At 52.0% G+C, this 17,489-nt stretch overlaps 1 protein-coding gene across 2 annotated transcripts in view; it reads left to right on the plus strand.

Moving 5' to 3' along the window:
- The window catches only part of Tbc1d22a (TBC1 domain family, member 22A), a 315,353-nt gene that overhangs the window by 86,735 nt on the left and 211,129 nt on the right, over nucleotides 1-17,489 (plus strand). For both annotated transcript variants that reach the window (XM_005379521.2, XM_013511615.1), the window contains exons 5-7: nucleotides 2,686-2,756; nucleotides 10,503-10,631; nucleotides 13,771-13,833. In XM_005379521.2, coding sequence (XP_005379578.1) covers nucleotides 2,686-2,756; nucleotides 10,503-10,631; nucleotides 13,771-13,833 — 263 coding nt within the window. The remainder of the gene's footprint in view (nucleotides 1-2,685; nucleotides 2,757-10,502; nucleotides 10,632-13,770; nucleotides 13,834-17,489) is intronic.

Raw genomic sequence — 17,489 nt, forward strand, 5'->3', positions numbered from 1 at the left:
CCAGTCAGTCAGCTACCCAGCCAGCTGACCAACCAGCCAACAGTACGTCCGTCCGTCCGTCCGTCCATCCGTCCATCCGTCCATCCACCCATCCGTCCATCCGTCCATCCACCCATCCGTCCATCCGTCCATCCACCCATCCACCCACCCACCCATCCATCCATCCATCCACCCACCCACCCATCCATCTAGCCAGTTAACCAGCCCCGCCTCCTGACAGCAAGCTAGCGTGAGGTCCAGTCCTCTTCCCAACCCTAGCTATGAGCACATGGTGCTCTTAGGGGAACATTCTTGATGTAAACCATAGCAGTGAACTTGGGAGTTTTTTCTCTCATAATTCTTTAAGTGAAGCCTGGTAGTGTTTTCCTGTGGTACTGCGTGGTTCTTGTGAAGCCCATGGCACTTTCTGTTTCTCTTCTTGCCGGTAGAAAACCTGCTGATTTTGGAACGTTCTTATACCTGGCCGTCCTGCTTAGTAGCTCAAACCTCCGTTTCCTGCCTGGTCTTCCTCCCTCTTGTGGTTGGCTTTCTCCTCAGGCTGGTGGAGCACTGGATAGTTGCTGAGATCCTAGCCTCTTGTCTGATCATGGCACGCTCAGAAGAGAAGGTCGCCTCCAAGTGGTTTCTCAGGAACGACAAGTGTTCTCAGAAGCCCGGGGAGTGTGTGCTCAGTGGCTCAGGTGTTCCCGGTCCACTGGGTCTCAGCCACTCGGAGGCTCACTTAGCTCCGCAGAGGGTCCACTCAGGTACATGTTTGGGGTGGGGTGAGGTGGGCTCGGTTTCCCCCGCCCCAGGCTGCAGGGGGAGGTGTGCTCACTTTGCACAGTTGGGGTTCAGGCAGAAAGGGGAGGATGGGTCCTGGCTTAAAGTCTCTCCTGGGCACCTGTCATGATGGCGTTTCCCCATCAGCCTGATTCAACACATGGAACAGCGGTAAGATTTCCTACGCCGGACCATTCCCTCACTGCTGGGGGAAGTCCTGCTTGTGCATATTGTTCTCTGGCCATCCTGCTGTGTTTTGGTGGGCTAAGATTTTAGATCGGCTCTCTCTGCGAACCTGACATTGTTTGCTCCAGAGTTCTTTTAAGAATCAGCGGTAACATGGAGGGGAGGGGTCCCGGTGTTGAGGCAGCTTAGTTTCTGTGTGGCCTTGGTCGAGTCCGCAGCCTCCCTGAGACCACGTCTCATCTGCATGATGGCACTCACAGCCCCGACGAATTCAGGCTGTTCTCGGAACCAAGTGAGATCACACACCTGAAAACTCTCTAAACAGAGAGAGAACTGTGTCTCCTGCTGTGTATTCAAGATTTTTGACTTTTTGAGAGTTCCTTTTAATGAGGAGACAGGTTCAGAGAATGTCAACGAGCCGGTTTTCTTTGCTGTTTTTTCTGAAACCGTAATCAGGGAAGCAGAGCTGTGCAGGGGAGCGGGCAAGGCCCTGGGAGCGTGCCTGGTAAACATCACGTTGTTGGTGTTCAGATATTAGGTTCCTGCTTTTCATAATATCCTTAGGGAACTGGGGAAGATTTGATATTTTTCTGAGATTGCTGTAAAATGCAAGTTATTGCTGGTACCATCACCCAATTATTCTGTACTTGCTTTACTTAGACTTTAGTAATTGGAAAAAGATTAGATGTCAGGTCTTTGTATTTTGTTGATTATATTACCAAAGTCTTCTCTTTAATCACTTCTTTTATTCTTAGTATTAATCACTAGCTCTGAGCGGTTAGGAGAACAGCCTAATGGTGGAGTCTCACTTGGGGAAGGAAATAATTTGGTTCGATGGTACCCGGCAAGTGTCACTGCCCCTGCATGTGGACCAGGTTCTGTGGCTGTGCAGGGCATGCGGACAGGACTCTCGAGGGGCACAGAGGCTGGCTAGCACGCAAGGCCCCTTGCCCTTGCCCCACACCCCCAGCTGGGCGTGGTGCTGCCTCTGTCTCTGGCCAGGCCCTCCTGCCCCTGCCTCTTCCTGCCTGCTGGCTTTGGGCTCCTCTGCCCGAAGCCCTGGCTGCGCACAACACAACTGCATCCTCAGGTGATGCTGCAGGGGCTCACTCATCTCCAGGAGCAGCTGCTTCCAAAGCCACAGCCGTAGCTATCCCGCCAACACGGCGAGTGAGGGGGGTGAGAGCGGAAAGGGAAACCTGCGAAGGTGGCTGGGCTGGGGGCTGGAGACGTGTGTTGGGGCCGGGAAGGGACGCACAGAGAAAAGCTGCGGGAGGGACGGAAGCTGTGTCTTGGGCCTCCCTGTGCCCAGGGGCTCCGGGGACGCTTGGGTGCGCCTTGCAAATGTGCACCAGGACTCCAATGTGAGCAGGTGGCATTTAGCTGTGCTTGACCCGAGTGGTGACTTACCTTCTCAGATACATGAAGAGCAGTCAGCCGGGTTAGCAGCACACGCCTGTCATCCCAGTACTTGGGCAGCTGAGGCAGGAGGATCTCTGTAAGTTCGAGGCCAGCCTGGGCTACACAGTATGTTCTGGCCAGCCTGAACTGCACAGTGAGACCCTGTCTCAAAAGCGCCCACCTGCTCCCCACAGTCAGCCCCTAAAATATTTATCATTTAGGGTTATTCCGGTTTCATTTACAGGCTCCTCAAAACCCTGGTGGAGGATGTGGGGGCCCAGGGAAGAGGCTGACCTCTGTAAACTGTTTCTCCTTGTTCCTTTCTCTTGTCCTCAGAGGAGTTGCGGAAGCTGAGCTGGTCCGGAATCCCTAAGCCAGTTCGTCCGATGACGTGGAAGCTTCTCTCAGTAAGTCTCTCCTCAGTCTACCTCTTTCCTCCCAAGAGCACAGCTGCCCAGCCCTGAGGGGAGGCACCAGCTGTGCTCCATGCTGCCTGTCACAGTCACACGAGGACTGAGGGGCAAGACAGCACTGCCATTCTTCGCTTAATTTTAAGGTTGATTTGATGGGGCTGGTAGAAAGTAATACTTTCCAGTAGCTGTACTCTTCTTACCTGGTGTTTAGTGTAAAATCATTCTAGGGTGGCCACCTAGAATATAGGAAGTGTAGCATAGAAGGTCACTCCACTCTGAGAAGGTGAAAGAGGGATGAGGGATGCATCAGAATGTGTGTGCGCGCGCACACGCATGTGTGTTATTAGTACTGATAGCGGGGGGGGGGGAGGCAGAGAGTGGATATGAAAGACAGGGGAGACCGAGAGAGACAGAGAGAGAGAAAGACCAAGAGAAGAGACAGAGAGAGGATGAGAGAGAGAGACAGAAAGACAGAGAGAGGAAGAGAGCGAGAAGACAGAGAGGAAGAGAGAAGACAGACAGAGAGAGAGACAGAGACACAGAGAAGAGAAGGAGACAGGAAGAGAGAGACAGAGAGAAAGAGAAGGGACAGAGACGCAGAGAAGAGATGAAGAGAGAGAGACCAGAGTCAGAGACAGCGAAGGCACACACAGGGCTGTGGGGCGTCTGTGCCCGGTGGAGAGCGGGTCCGGCTGCCCAGTCCTCGCTCTGGGCCGCGGCCCCAAGCCCCTCCGAAAGAGCCTGGCGGGCGTGTGCTCACCCGCAAGCCCCTGTGTACCTGGTTAATCCCAGCCTAATACTGAACATGAGTTCAGCTCTCAGAACATTCCAGAGTAGTTATAGACAGTGTTCTTCTCTGCGCCTTTTTTATTGTTTTGGCACTGTGTCAGTAGAGAGCTCCTAAGTGTCTACTCTGAATTGGGTCTGGCTGCAGTGTTTGAGACTCTTTCCTGCTAATGAGTCTTAATAAATCTGCAGCTCATAACCTCATATGCCTAAATGCAGATGCAGCGCTGAACCGTGAATATTTATTGATTAAATATTCTCTTGCAATTAAAACTGTACCTGCTGTGGTTGTTTGTATTTTTGTTTTGTGTTTTTTTATTTTAAGCGTTTATATCCAGTCATCCTAATCTTATCTAAGAGAGGCAACAGACTCCTCAGAGTGTTTGTAGACAGGACCAGGGCATGCACAGTCGGCTGGGAAGCTGGTCGCTGGCAGTAGCGTGCCCCATGATGGCAGAGCACAGGGGGCTGGGCTGGGCTGGGTGCAGGCTGGCCGGAAGCTGGGGCAGGTCGTCTGGGCAGCTCCGTGAGTAGGAGGTCAGCTGTGGCCCACCCAGGACTGCGAGGTGGAGAGGGAGGCACACAGGACTGAGGGGCGCTCATCATGGTGACAGGTAACCAGAGCTACCCCAGAACCAGCTACCTGGTTCAAGACCAGGTGCACTAAGGACTTCTCCCAGCACGTCTGCACGGCCCTGACATGTCTGAGAAGCGGTCAGGCGTCCTGTATCCCGAACAAGCCAGTAAGCCACCAGGAATGCCACGTAACATTTAAATTCCACTGTAGTGCCTTTGAAAAAATGAGTGCTCCCCATATCACTTTTAATGTCCTTGCTTTGTTTTGTTTGTATTTTCCTATTGTTCTTTTTTTTCACTATTCTCATTAAAATAAAAAAAAGTAAAAGGAGTGCTGTAGAGAACCATATTTTTGGCTCTCTTTTTAGTAACTATTTCAGCAACAACAAAAACTAATTAAATGTTTAACATTTCCGCCCGTGCGTATGGTGATGAAGAGTGATTCGCGCCACTCACCCTCTTCCAGCACGGCGAGGGGTTCTTGCACGGCCCGGTGGGAGGGGCAGTTGAGTTTCATGTCACCGGGGCAATTTAGGTATAAGTATATGCATGCATTGTTTTACATTTATGATTAGTGTTTTTATAGCATGCTAATACAGCAATTAAGTTTTCTGTAGTTCTGTCATTTAAAATTCATTGCATACTTGAATGTATTTCATTTGCATAATTTCTAGTCTTGCCTAATTATCGCCAGGCCTCAACTTGCGTATACTTTAGGAACGGGAGTGCTGGGTGTGTGTGGGGCTTTTTCTTGCTCGTGGCCCGATGATGATGTACCTCCCTTTGAGAATTTGGGCTGCAGTGGGCTAAGTTAAAAGGCGGGTAACAGGGAGCGTTTCGAAGAGTGCTTACTCTGTTGGCCCTGTTTGTGCACCAGGGCCAGCTCACTCCCTCCAACAGCCTGGAGGCCCCGCTGTCCTGTGTGGCTGCCATGTGCCGCCCTGGCACACTGGCACTGTGCTTGAGATGCTGCATATAGTGCCATGCCTGTGGTCTGCCAGGCTGCTTCGGCGCTGCCCGACCTGGACGTGCGTCTGCCCACCCCATGCTTTGTCGCTGCCTCACTCTCTCTGTCTTCATCAACATCAAAACCAAACCAAACTGGGAAAGTATGTTGGCCCAGCTGGCTGGTCAGTGCAGGAGTGTTCCACGCTCTTGGGGGAGAGCTGTAGGCCAAAGGGAGGAGCTTCTACCATGGTAGGAGGCGACAAAGGGAAGCTGAGTCAGCAAGGTTGATGGAAGGGGATAAATACCACAGAGAACACACGAGGCAGGGTGCGGGCGAGGCGCTGTTCTTGTGGATGGTCCGGAGGGTCTCACGAACAGGTGGCCTCTGAGCTGGGACTTGCAGGAGGGAAAGGGGAGCTCACGGGGTCCTGGGGTCACAGTCCAGTTTGTTTCTGTGAAGAGGTCTTGTCTGTTTTAGCCAGTGTGTGTCCCCAGTGCGTCTCAGACCAGACAATCCCTGTCTGGATGAGGTGCCGCTGAAGATGAAAGGGGGACGTTACAGAAGCAGTGCCACTGGGACCATGAGACAGGATCCTGAGACGGGGCAGGAGGCAGGCACTAAAGAGCAAAGCGTGGTGGTGGCAGGGCCGCCACCAGCCCCGCCAGCGCCGAGAGCAGCTGTGGTAGCCTCAGCTCTGTGCACTCCACTCGCCTGTATCATGGTCTCTGTGAGCCCCCCATTCCTGGTGCCAGGCAGAGAGCCTGGAATGGGCGCTGTGGTCTGTGTCTGTGGTGACTGCAGGGGGCCCTGGTCACTGGGTCGTGTGCACACCCAGCTGGGAAATGCACAACTGCAGGTGTGCCAGGCAGCTGGACACACCCGGCACTGTGGATCAGGCTGTTGCTGTTGCCCCGCTCAGCACGTTAGCCGTGCCCTCAGCAGGGCACAGTGCCGGAGGGGAGCAGCCACGCTCTCCTCAGCAGGGTTTGAGGGTCCCTTACCGTCAGCCAGCCCGCTCTGTGGTGGGGGCTGCCTTCCAAGGTAGTGGAATTAATGGGCGTCACTGTGGGCGAGGGTAGCGGACCCCAGGGTGTGACGAGGCTGCTGTCAGTTGCTACCCCTTCTCTCAGGGCTTCTTGGAAATGAGGTGCCTTGAAGACCTCTTCAGTTTGATCATAACATAAGATTAATGTTTACATTTTAAAAACTTATTATAATAATAACACATTGCCATGGATCCCCCTCAAAATACTAGCCCTCCCCACTTTGAACACACTCATCCCATCGTTCTTGACACTTTCTGAAGCAGTTCTGGAGTCCTCTTTCGTGAGTGTCTTTGGGAGGTGTGATAAAAAATTCGGTGCACTCTGCTGCTGAGTGCCGTCCAGCGGAAAGGCAGGCTCCTAAAAATGTTACGTTCACCAGATCTGGTAATGTACGGCTTCTGGCTCTTCCTCAAAGTCAAAATGTCCATGGAAAGGAAACATTTTGCATTGATTTAGGACACTGAGGCGGCCACGACAGGGCAACCAAAGACACTCAGGGAAGAGGGCTCCAGAGCTGCTGCAGAAAGTGGCAAGAAGGATGCATGAGTGTGTTCGATGTGAGGAGGAGGATCCCGAGGGGGATTCATGGCATTGTGTCTTTTCCTGTTTAACTTAAAATAAATACTCACCATATTTTTCAATCACGCCTGTTAGGTATCCCTTTGAGCTAACAGTTCACTTGTAGGACTCTGATCTCAGGCAATAACAGACATTGCTAGCTGACATGTTCATTAGAGTATGGACCACTGCAAAATGTGAAAATAGTTTGAAATAGGGGGTGGGTTACATACACTTACACATAAGCACCCGTGACGGGAGCCCAGCAGCCTTCAGGGCTCACAGGTGAGCAGGAGTTGGCCCACTGTTTCTCGAGGTCTGGGCAGGAAGCACTCTGGCTGGCGCTCATGGTCTCCTCTGCAGTCATGCACAAACTGGTGCTGTGGGGGTGAGCAGGCACGCAGGGCATGCGAACACCTAGGCTTGCTGGGTTCCAGCAAAGTCGTAACCTACGCAGTAGGCGGTGGCTGCAGTCACCGACCTCTGCGGTGGGACTGCAGTCAGTCACACTGGGACGTGCTTGTGACTTTAAATGAAGTATGTCAGTGCGGAATGTGGGGCAAGGGAAAGTTTCTTGAGAAGTGCATGAAAAGGACTAACTATAAGGATGAGCACACGGGCTGTGTCTGACAGGAACTTGGGTCCATCAGAAGGCATCGTTGACACCACGGGGAGGACAGGACACTTCCCACAGGGCTCACTGGCCGGTTGTCGGACTGGGGCCGGGGTGTGGAAGAAGGAGGCAGTCAGGAAGGGGTAGCACCTGAATGCGCCCCCCCCACGCCACACCTCTCACTGCTGCTTGTGAAATGCTGGTGCAAATCACAAGCTGCTGGAGACAGCGCAGACCCGTGGAATGGGCACGGGGGGGCGTGGGGGGTGGGGAAAGCTGGGCGACAGCCCCGTGTTGGCAAGGACGGAGAATGGTGGAAGTCCCTGCACACTTCGGGGGGAGTGTTATCACTTGGACAGGTGTCCAACCAACTCTTTAAAGGTGTGTGTATCTCTCCGTTCCACTCCCAGGTGTGTACTTCACAGAGATGCATGTCTTGTGCCGTAGAGTACAGACACAAAGATGTTTAAGGCAAGAACTGGAAACCAGAGTGGATTTTGTACATGGAGGTGCCGGGGCACAGTGGAAATAGATGACTGTCTTCTATTCTAACCCAAACCATTTCCCCACGCGTAACGCTGCGTGGAGGGCAGTGGGTCCGCTTCCAGAGGAGCCTCCCGAGGGCCTGCCGGCGGCCGTCTGGCCTTTACCCTGGTGGTGTTTGCACAGGTGTGTTCAGCTGGTAGACTCACATTTTGGGGTTTGCTCTCCCGAGTGCGTGTAGGACAGCGGCCTTTTGGAGCTGTGCTGCCTCATGACGTCGTGCTTGTCTTGTTTGTGTGAACATGAACTGTGAGGTTCTCATGGTAGTGGACTTGCCTAAGGTGCGTTCTCAGCACTTGATGCATGACTGTGCTTCAGTATGTGTGTTTGTCCTGCACGGTGGCTGCTGACGGAAAGGCCCTAAGGAAACTGAAAGGTATGCACTACAAAGCTGAAGACCCGGCTAGACTCCAGCTCTGGTTTTAGGGTCAAGGCCTGGGAACCCTGAGCTCTGCTTTTCTGGGTGGAGTTGCTGCTCATGGTTCTCCCTGCGGTTGGACTGTGACTGCCTCAGCTGCACACTGTCCACATTCACTTCGATTTACAGCAGCAAAGAGAAGTCCCAGCTTGGCTGTTAGGCCTGCGTCAGCCCCTGAGTCTCTCCGTCACTGTGGCCAGCGGGATGGTGTCCCTGTGTTGTTCTTCCCGGCCGAGACTTGTCCTGAAGGAAACTTGCAGGAAGAAACAGGGAGAAAATCCTTCTGATGCAGGACCCAGGAAGTACTTAATGATACAGGAAAGGCATTATGAGTTGGACTTCAGGGAAATTTAACACTTGAGGGTTTGACGTGTGAAAAAGTAGTGACAGACTGGGGTGATATCATCGTAATATGTGTATTTTAAAGAGAGCCTTGTATGTAGAATGTATGTTGAGCCCAGCAACTCAGTAAGAAGACAGACACTGAGAGTAACGGTGGGTGGAAGGCAGGGATACTTCATCTAAGAAGAGAGGCACTGGCTACGTGAAGACATTTCTCATCGTTCATCATTAGCAGAATGGATCAAAGCCATACCCAGCAGAGTGACTAGCATTTAAAGGAGTCACATTCCTAAGCGCTGGAGGGGAATTAGGAATTCTTACAGCGTTGCTGGTTGAAATGGAAAATGGTGTAACCTCTTTGGAAAAAGGTCTGGTAGTTTCTTAGGAAACAAAATAAGCTACATTATGATCTAGTAACTGCACTCCTAGGTACAGTGATACCTTGGTTCACAAACTTAATTTGTTCCACAATTCTGGAAAAGATGGCCTGCGGGAAAGATGGCCAAGGTCAGTGATGATAACAACCTGCTGCAGCGTGCATGTGGTAGGTTCGCCACCACTGGCCATGGTCAGTTCATAACCTGGTGCAGAATACACAAACAGCAATAAAATTTTGCCAAACACTCTATTTGTGAATCAAACTGTTCACAAACAAAAGTGTTTGTGAACCGAGGTACCATTGTAGTTGAGCATGAAAAGTAAAAATGACTATTTCCAAAAGTATTATGCAAGACTATCGATAGTATATATAATAGCTCCCAGCTGGAAGCAGCCCATATGCTGACCAGCGGGTGAGTGGCCTAACTGGTACACCCTTGCAGCCAAATACTACTTGAAGGGCAAAAGCAAAGAGCGGCCTGGTTCATGCAGCAATGTGGCTGAATCTCAGAAGATGGTGTGCCCAAATTCTGGGTCCTGAGCAAGTCCCAGACAGACCTGCCATCCCTGGGGAGGGGGTGGTACTACCCTACACCAGGATGGGAGGGTGCTGGCAAGCATTCAGGGCCTGGGTGTGCCCCATATCTTCCTGGGGCAGCGGCCACCCAGCTGACACCCTCATCAGAGCTCATGGAAATGTACTTAAAATGGGTGCATCTTGTGTTATAAATCATACATCAATAGTGTTCATTTCAAAAGTAGAAACAAGGGAACAAAACCCATCCCCATAAAACACCAGGCAGCCTGGGCTCCTCCTGACCTCCAGGGCTACGGTCCCTTTCTGGATCCGAGTCCTCCATGTATATTGCATCTACAGCTGCCAGAAGCCAGGGGAGTTTATGAAGTAGGGTGGATTTGCCTAAGGGGCAGCTTTGTGCACACACGTGTGAGCAGGCACGTGTGTGTGGTGCGGGTGTGAGATCATCCAGGCTCTTGGTCCTTACGGTCTGTGAGGCACTGGGAGAAGGCGTCGCTGTATCTTCCAGCCAAGCCTCACCAGCTGGAATGTGGACTCGCTGGCCTGGGGCTGCTGACGCCCTGGATCCAGACCTGCCCGACTTTCACACTCCCTGTGTGGGATTGCAGAGCACCGAGCCCGTTTCAGATGGGAGCTTTCCCCCAGCCACTATATTTTTTAGTTTTCATTTTTTTCAGTGCGTGTTTGCTGTACATACTGGTCACATTCCTTGCACGGAGTCGACACTTGTACCGAACGCACCTTAATTCTTTTTCCAGCCCCTCCTCCCCCTCCCCATGTGAAAATGATCCGTCTCCCTGTTTCCTATTATCTTTTATTTTGTTCTGTGTATACTTTGTGTTTCTCATGCAAGAGAAGCCATGTGACATTTAAGTTTGTCCGATTTATTTCACTAACACAGACGTGAGCCTTGGTATTTCCCACTTCTGATCGTGGCCCTGTGGGTAAGCAGCAGCCATGTGTACGTAGTCCTGTGCTTTTCTTTTCTCCCAGGGTTACCTTCCTGCCAACGTAGACCGGAGACCCGCCACTCTGCAGAGAAAGCAGAAAGAATACTTCGCTTTCGTGGAGCACTACTACGATTCTCGGAATGACGAAGCTCACCAGGACACGTACCGACAGGTGGACGCCTTTCCTTTCCATGTATCTCGTGAAGCTGTTTGATGTGGTGATGGCGCAGGAAGAAATGTTTTATCTAGCTCATCTGTGATTGGTTCACAGGTTTTTATTTTCTAATAAATAAATGCATATATCGGAAAACCAACAACGCTAAGTTTCCACTGATGATAATACCTAGCGTCCCTTTTACAAAAGGAAAAAGAGTATTCGAGATTGGAGGTGCAGAATAGATGCCTGAGGTCTGCGTAGGAGTGTAACCACCTCAGGGCAAGGGTGGGCGTTTTGCGTCCCGAGAGCTGCTGTCTGAGGGACCAGGGCTGCTCCTGCCCTGCCCTGCTCCTCGCGCCATGACATGGGGGCCCCATGGGGCTGACAGGCCTTGTGCTCCCTGGTACAGTTAGGTTAGGGGTTTAGGGGTGAGTGCAGGTAGGTGAGAGGTGACCTAGCCACCTTAGTCTTGACGGGATGAAACTCAGTCCATAGCTGAAGGTGTGGCCAGTTTGTTCTTTTGCTACTTAGTCTGATAAAAAGTGGTTATAATTACAGTTTCTTGAGCAGTCAGTCGACAGATTATATTCATAATGAGAAAAACACTTAAAATTGATTTACAATTCACAGCACATCCAGAACTTGCTGGTAGAATAGCTCTTTGAGGACTTTATAATTCTTACTCTCTGTGTAATATGTGAAAGTTCGGAATGGTTTAGTTCTTAATTGGTTTCATTGTCTTGTGTCTGCAGTCAGCTTCTAGCTTTCCTGAGGCTTGTCTGTGCTGAGTGTTTCTCTTTGCAAGCTCTGCATCTAGGTGGAGGAGCTCTGCCAAGTTTTCTGTCCTCCTGGGACAGCCCCATCTCTCTGTTGTTTGGGTGTAGATCTGTTGGAAAGGTCCAAAGACTGGCCTTACTTCCGATTCATAATCAAAGGTTCTTCAGGGCAGTGGGTTCTTTGGAAAGTGTCTTCCTGTCCGTAGGCTGTTGCTGGGGCCAGGAGGCTTGGGGCTTGCGGAGGAGGAGGAGGAGGAGGAGGAGGAGGCGACCCCACCTCTGCCACTCCAGCCGTCCTTCCGTCCCTCCGTCCTTCCATCCTTCCCATCCTTTTGCCTCATATTGGGTGCTCTCGGCCCACGCTGGGCTGTCACCCAGGAACCCCAGGGAACTGATTGGACGCAGATTGTGTTTTTATTTGGGCAAGGAAATTTTAGCTTACCTGCTTTATTTTTCCACTTCACCGGTTTTTTGAAATGGATAAATTTGGTATTGTTTTGAACCTGTTTTTGATGCATTCTTATTCAAGGAAAAGACTTACACAGGGTGGCACCAGCAGGATTGCCGGGCTGCGTTCTGCCAGGAACTGCTGAAAGGAAAGTTAATTACAGGCAGGTTGCACACATCTTGACTTAGTTACTGAGATAGGTAATAAAAAGATCCCATATTACCTTGAATTCCCATAATATTTCCACATTAATATAAATGAGAAAATGTGATGTCAGGAGCAGGAGGTTTTCCTGTCTGCCTGATTCTTCTGCACTGGGTTTGGGGTGGCTCCCCATGCTTTCTCTCTGTGGCCATTTCCACCCAAGCCATGGTGTCCCACGCCAGTGGGGTGGCAGAGGGGGTGGCCTTAGCATGTCCTCCAGGTGCCTTGTCCTTTAGCCATTTGAAGATGTCCTGTCAAGGCCACGCAGAGTTGTTTAGAGTGAAAGATTTCTCTTTTTCCCTCTGTGGGCCATTCCGCAGACCTCTGTGGCCTTTGTCCCAGCCACCTGGGCCTGTGCATGATGGGGCAGGCTAGGGGCGGGAGAAGTCGCGTTCCTGTCCACCCAGCGCTGTGCAGCTCCCTCCTCTTGTGTGCAGGCAGTGAGGTGTGACGGGTGCTTTGTGTTGGCCAGGTCATAGCATGTTGCTCGTGGTCCTGCGTAAGCTGGGCACTGCTGGCCCTGGCATACAGAGGCAGATGACACCGGGTTCCTGTCCTGCAGGGCCCATGGTGCTTGTCCAGGGATAAGCACCATGCTGTGGGTAGCGTGCTGTGGGTGGCCCTCAAGGATGCCCTGGTAGTCAGTGTGGCAGCCATGTCCCCTGCCTGTGACAGGGCTCCTACATGCGGCTGGCTACCTGGTGTCTTCTGACGCTGCCAGGCTGTAGGGCGCTGTCGCCCCCACAGTCCTGTGCACGTCATCGTCGGTGCACGTGCCTCTCAGCTGGTTCCTTGGGCTCAGGGCCCACAGCCATCCTTGCTCTGCCCCTGTAGCATTTTGAAGTTTGCAGAGTGGGCTTCTTATTGATAAGGAGGCTGAGCCGGAGCTGGAGCGCTTAGACCTGCAGCCTCAGGCCAGCATGTGCAGAACGAGGTGGTCACCACACGCTCCGGGATGTTTGGCTCCCTGCGAGCGGGGCAGGGAGGCCCTGGAATGAAACGCAGCTGCAGCCCCTCCTGGTTTTAGATGGGTCTTGTCTCAGCCTGCGATGCTGTCGTCGTCCCGGAGAACGGGGGCGGTGGCTGGTGGGGGGCGTTCTCACAGGATGGGATATGAGCGCCAGCCTGCGATGCCAGCTGTGCGCCCTCTGCCCCTTTTTGGTTTCTTCTTGAACTCAGGCGTGCCCTTCTCTGCAGCGTTGGCAGCGTTGTTACAGCTCATGTCAGACGGTGGCCAGGCAGGAGTTGGCAGACACCAGCAGAGACTTTCAAGTGGTTCCTTTTAAAAGTCTCCCAGACTCCCCAAGGACCTGGTGAAGTGGAGGAAAATGTGGCCCGTGTTCCAAGAAGGCGCTGTCACAGCTGAAACCCTGCACACTATTGATGTACTGGAATTGCTCTCTGTGTCAGAGGCTGAAAATCAATGTTTACTAATTGCTATGGATTATGTTACTAAATAGCTGAGAGCCTGCTCTGCTCCTAATCACACAGCAACCTGTGCTTGGTTGGGAAAGTGTCAGGCAAACCTGTCGCTCTAGGACTGAGCCTCGGTCATATGGCACGTGCTTCTGAACACTCTTCCTAAGCAGGACTTGGTGATGGGTCGGTGTCCTCTCAGCAGAGGGACAGGGTAGGCTCAGCACTAAGTGCTGCTTTTTGAATCATGATGCTTGTAATGATATTTGTCATCCTTTCCATTAAATGTTTCTTTCTCCTGCATCTCCAGATTCACATAGATATCCCGCGGATGAGCCCCGAAGCATTAATACTGCAGCCCAAGGTGACGGAGGTAAGAGGAGGAGCCGTGACCGGAAGTTCATGCTGTCTCTGTCTCACTGTGTGAAGGCCCGTGCTCGGTACCAGCACGAGCCAGTGCGACAGTGGGTTCACTTGAGGGGCTTTACTCAGAATCAGGTGTAGGGGCCCAGTTTCTGGGCAGTTTCCCTTAATGGACATAGTTGCTGATAGGAATTGCTAATTGTTCTTAACATATTTTTGCATAATATCGTTACATACCAAAGAATAGATGTAATATATGTGTGTGTCTAGGTTAAACTCATAGTCACCCCAGCTTTAGGAACTGGAACTCTGCCAGCGCTGGCCAACATGCTCGAGTGAACTTGCACCTGAGCCCCTGGGCCGTTTCTCGTGTGTTGTTAGGAATGGCGTCATGGGCCCCGTCACGTCCAGCTGCACAGGTGCCCCCAGACTGGCTTTCTTGAAGAGGTTACAGAGGAGCGTGGTTGAGGCCCTGGTGCCGAATGCCTGTTCAGCTCTCTGAGGACGCCAGTGCTTCCCACAGGGCATTCCTGCCCGGTGGTTCCTGCCGCTGCTAAGCCTCGCTATTTCTGCATCTCTGGTGGATACTCGTATCATGCTGGTAGTTTTCAGACCTCTGATTACTGGTGCGGTTAAGCACCTCTGTGTAATTACAGGTGTTTTCTGTGTTTCTTGACCTGGAAATGTGTGTCCTTGTGTACACCCTGCTTCGGGGGTTGTTGATCTTTATACATTTGGGTTTATAATTGTGACTGTGTGCTGCACATATCTCCTTCCAGTCTGTGGCTTCTGTCTCCCTTTCTATTAGTAGCTTTGATGAGAGAAGTTCTTAATTTTAGTGTGGTTGAACTGGTCAGTCTGTTAGGGTTAGCACCGATGTGCTTTACTTAAGCAGTTTTCTCCGCACACACCTTATAAAGTGTCCTTCCATATTTTCATCTGAAAGTTTTGCTTTCACACCTCTGTATTTAATCTCTCTGTTCTTGACAGCCGTGTCCATAAGACCGGGTCCGCCCTGATGCCCTCTGTGGACTCTGGCTGCCGCTCCACATTCCCAGTGTCACTTGCGTTGTAGATTGTTGTCACGTGTGTGTGCATCTGTCTGGGTTTTCTGCTCTGTTGGAGTGCGTGGTTGTCTTCTTAACAGGACACTTTGTGAGCTAATGCAGCTTTGTAATGTCTTACGTTTGCGGGGTGGGGAGCTCACCGCCTTTTGTTCCTCCCCAGATTCGCTTGCATGGCCTTGCTCTGTGCTCTTTCGTACAGGTCCAGAGTCAGACCACCAGGTTTTTGTTTTTAAGGTCAATTTGATTTATATTTAAAATTACATAGACTCTCTAGATCCACTTGGGGCAATTGACATCTTTATGAAATTTAGCTTTTATTTTTATGAACATGCTGGTTTCCCATTCTTTTAGGCCATTTTTATGCCATGGAGTGAAGTTTTTAATACCATGTATAAAGGATCTTGTCTGTGCTCTCTTGTATTTTATTCCTGATTCCATATTTTTGTTGCTAAAGTAAGTGGCATGTCTTCCAAGTGGAGTTTTCTTACTGTTTGAGTTATTTTGTTGTTTTGCATCCTGATTCCTTCGGTAAATACGCTTTTAAATGTTGACGTCTCTTGTCTGGGCGGTAAATCTGTTTAAAAGCATTCTGAGATTGTTAGCCAAGGTTCCTACGGACTGTGGAACACGAAGGAGGCAGTTGGGCTCCCGTGGACACAGGCTCTGAGAGGCCTGTCTTCGGGTGCCCTTTCCGGTGCTGTGCGCTCGGTGTCTGGAAACCAGAGATAATGCTGCATAGCGTGACTTCCTTTGTACCTCATTTTTACATGGGCTTTGCTTGTGCATTTCTGCCCTTCTACTCAGAGAGCTGACCTGAGCCTCTTGATCGCAGAGCGCGGCTCCAGTGTTGCCCTCAGTTGGGGTCAGCAGGGCCTGGCTTCGGAGGGTGGGGAGCGACTCCCCTGCGGGCGTGAAGGTCGCAGGTCGGAGGGCACTGTGCACCCTCGGGCGGGGCTCGCACCAGCTGTTTGGGTGGTCAGTGGGTCCCTGGAGTGCGGCCTGGGATGGGGTGCGGGAACACAATGATGAGCAGGGCCCGCGCAGTCTGGAAGAGCTGGCTCCACGCAGCAGTGTGGAACCGAGACTTCTCCTGCTGTAGAGGTTAGGCTCAGGTGCACCTTTGGGTGACAGCAAATCCATAACCGTTGCGGTGTCATGAGGGAGGAGTCTCCTGAAGGAATTCTCTGCCAGTGAATTACTTGCTCCTCTGTGCTTGGCTTTCACCTCATGCGCCAGGGTGGCTGCTTCGCGGTCTGCCTCGTGTCTGCATCCCACCAGCCGGGAACGACAGTGAGATGCCGGGGGAAGGGCACGCACCCCACCCCCTTTAGTGTTGGGTCAGCTGCTGTGCACTGCTGCCCGTACCCCGCCGGCTGTGTGGGAACCAGGGACCCGATCTTGACTTTGTTGGTCACGAGCTCTGTGCTGTTCGGGCTTCTGGCTCAGGAGGGGCTTCTGCCACAAGCATGCTTCACACACCGTGTGTCCATGCCGTCTACCCACTCAGCGCTGATAGCTGGTTCTGCTGTCATTTCCTCCTTGCCCTCCCTTCCCCTTTTCCTCTTTCTCTGTTTCCGTTTCCTTCTTACTTTTTATAGTTTTGAGACAGGGTCTCACTATGTAGCTTAGGCTGGCCTTGAACTCGTCAAGTTCCTTCTGCCTCGGCCTCCTGAGTGCTGGGATAACAGGTGCGCGTCTCGGGCCTGGCTGCATCTTTGCTTCTTTCCCCCTCCCTCTGTCCTTTTCTTCTTCCGCTCAGCTTTCGTGACGTCTAGTGAGCAGACAGTCAGCTTTGCCCATTTCAAGTGCACTTCCGGTGTGTTTTGCTGCCGTGTACAGGAATGCTCACTCGGTGCAGTGAGTTTATTGGAGAATCATGTTCAAGCGTGGCATTTGGGCCTTTCCGGTGGAAACATTAATCATCTGCCAAGGTACTTTTCCTCCTTTGTTTTCTGATTACCTGCCTTCTGGTTATCACATTTTAGAGCACCTCTCAAATTATAGAACTAAGAGCTCTTTTCCAGTTAGCCACAGAGCAGCGGGGTCTCATTACATTTGAACAGACAGAGTCAGGGAACCAGCAGACCTGTGAAACCAGGTAGGGTCTTCACTCACTCAGGGAGCCGTCTGTGACCTAAAGGAATGGCGTTTTTTAGGCTGCAGGCCCTGATGGAGGCGAGTTTGTTTACACAGACTCTTCCCTTCCACTGTGTAGGTTTTGTGGCGGGTTCCCCAGCTGTGGAGCAGGCAGGTTGCACAGAATCAGCCCCGGGGGTCTGGCTGGGGGCCGGGGGGCTGGTTCTGAGGATGGAGGCCGTGCAGCCAGGTCCTGATGGGTGTGGCCTGCATCTGCGGACCTCCTAACTTTACGGCCACCAGGGCCTCGCAAGCTCCCTCTGGGCCTGGCTGCAGCCCTGTGCTCCCGCCCGCTCCACTCGGTTGGCCTGGGAGTTGCCTGCTAAACCTCACTTGGGTGTTTTCAGTCCTGGGCACCACAAGTCCAGTTGAGTGGACCAGTGTGAATGAGCTGCCTGGCTGGTGCTTTGGCCAGCGCCCAGGGTTTAGGTCTCTCCCCGGAGCCTGTGAGCTCTTCGGGACC

The sequence above is a fragment of the Chinchilla lanigera genome, unplaced genomic scaffold, assembly GCF_000276665.1.
Source record: "Chinchilla lanigera isolate Chin_1 unplaced genomic scaffold, ChiLan1.0 scaffold00012, whole genome shotgun sequence".
In the NCBI taxonomy this organism is placed as follows: Eukaryota; Metazoa; Chordata; class Mammalia; order Rodentia; family Chinchillidae; genus Chinchilla; species Chinchilla lanigera.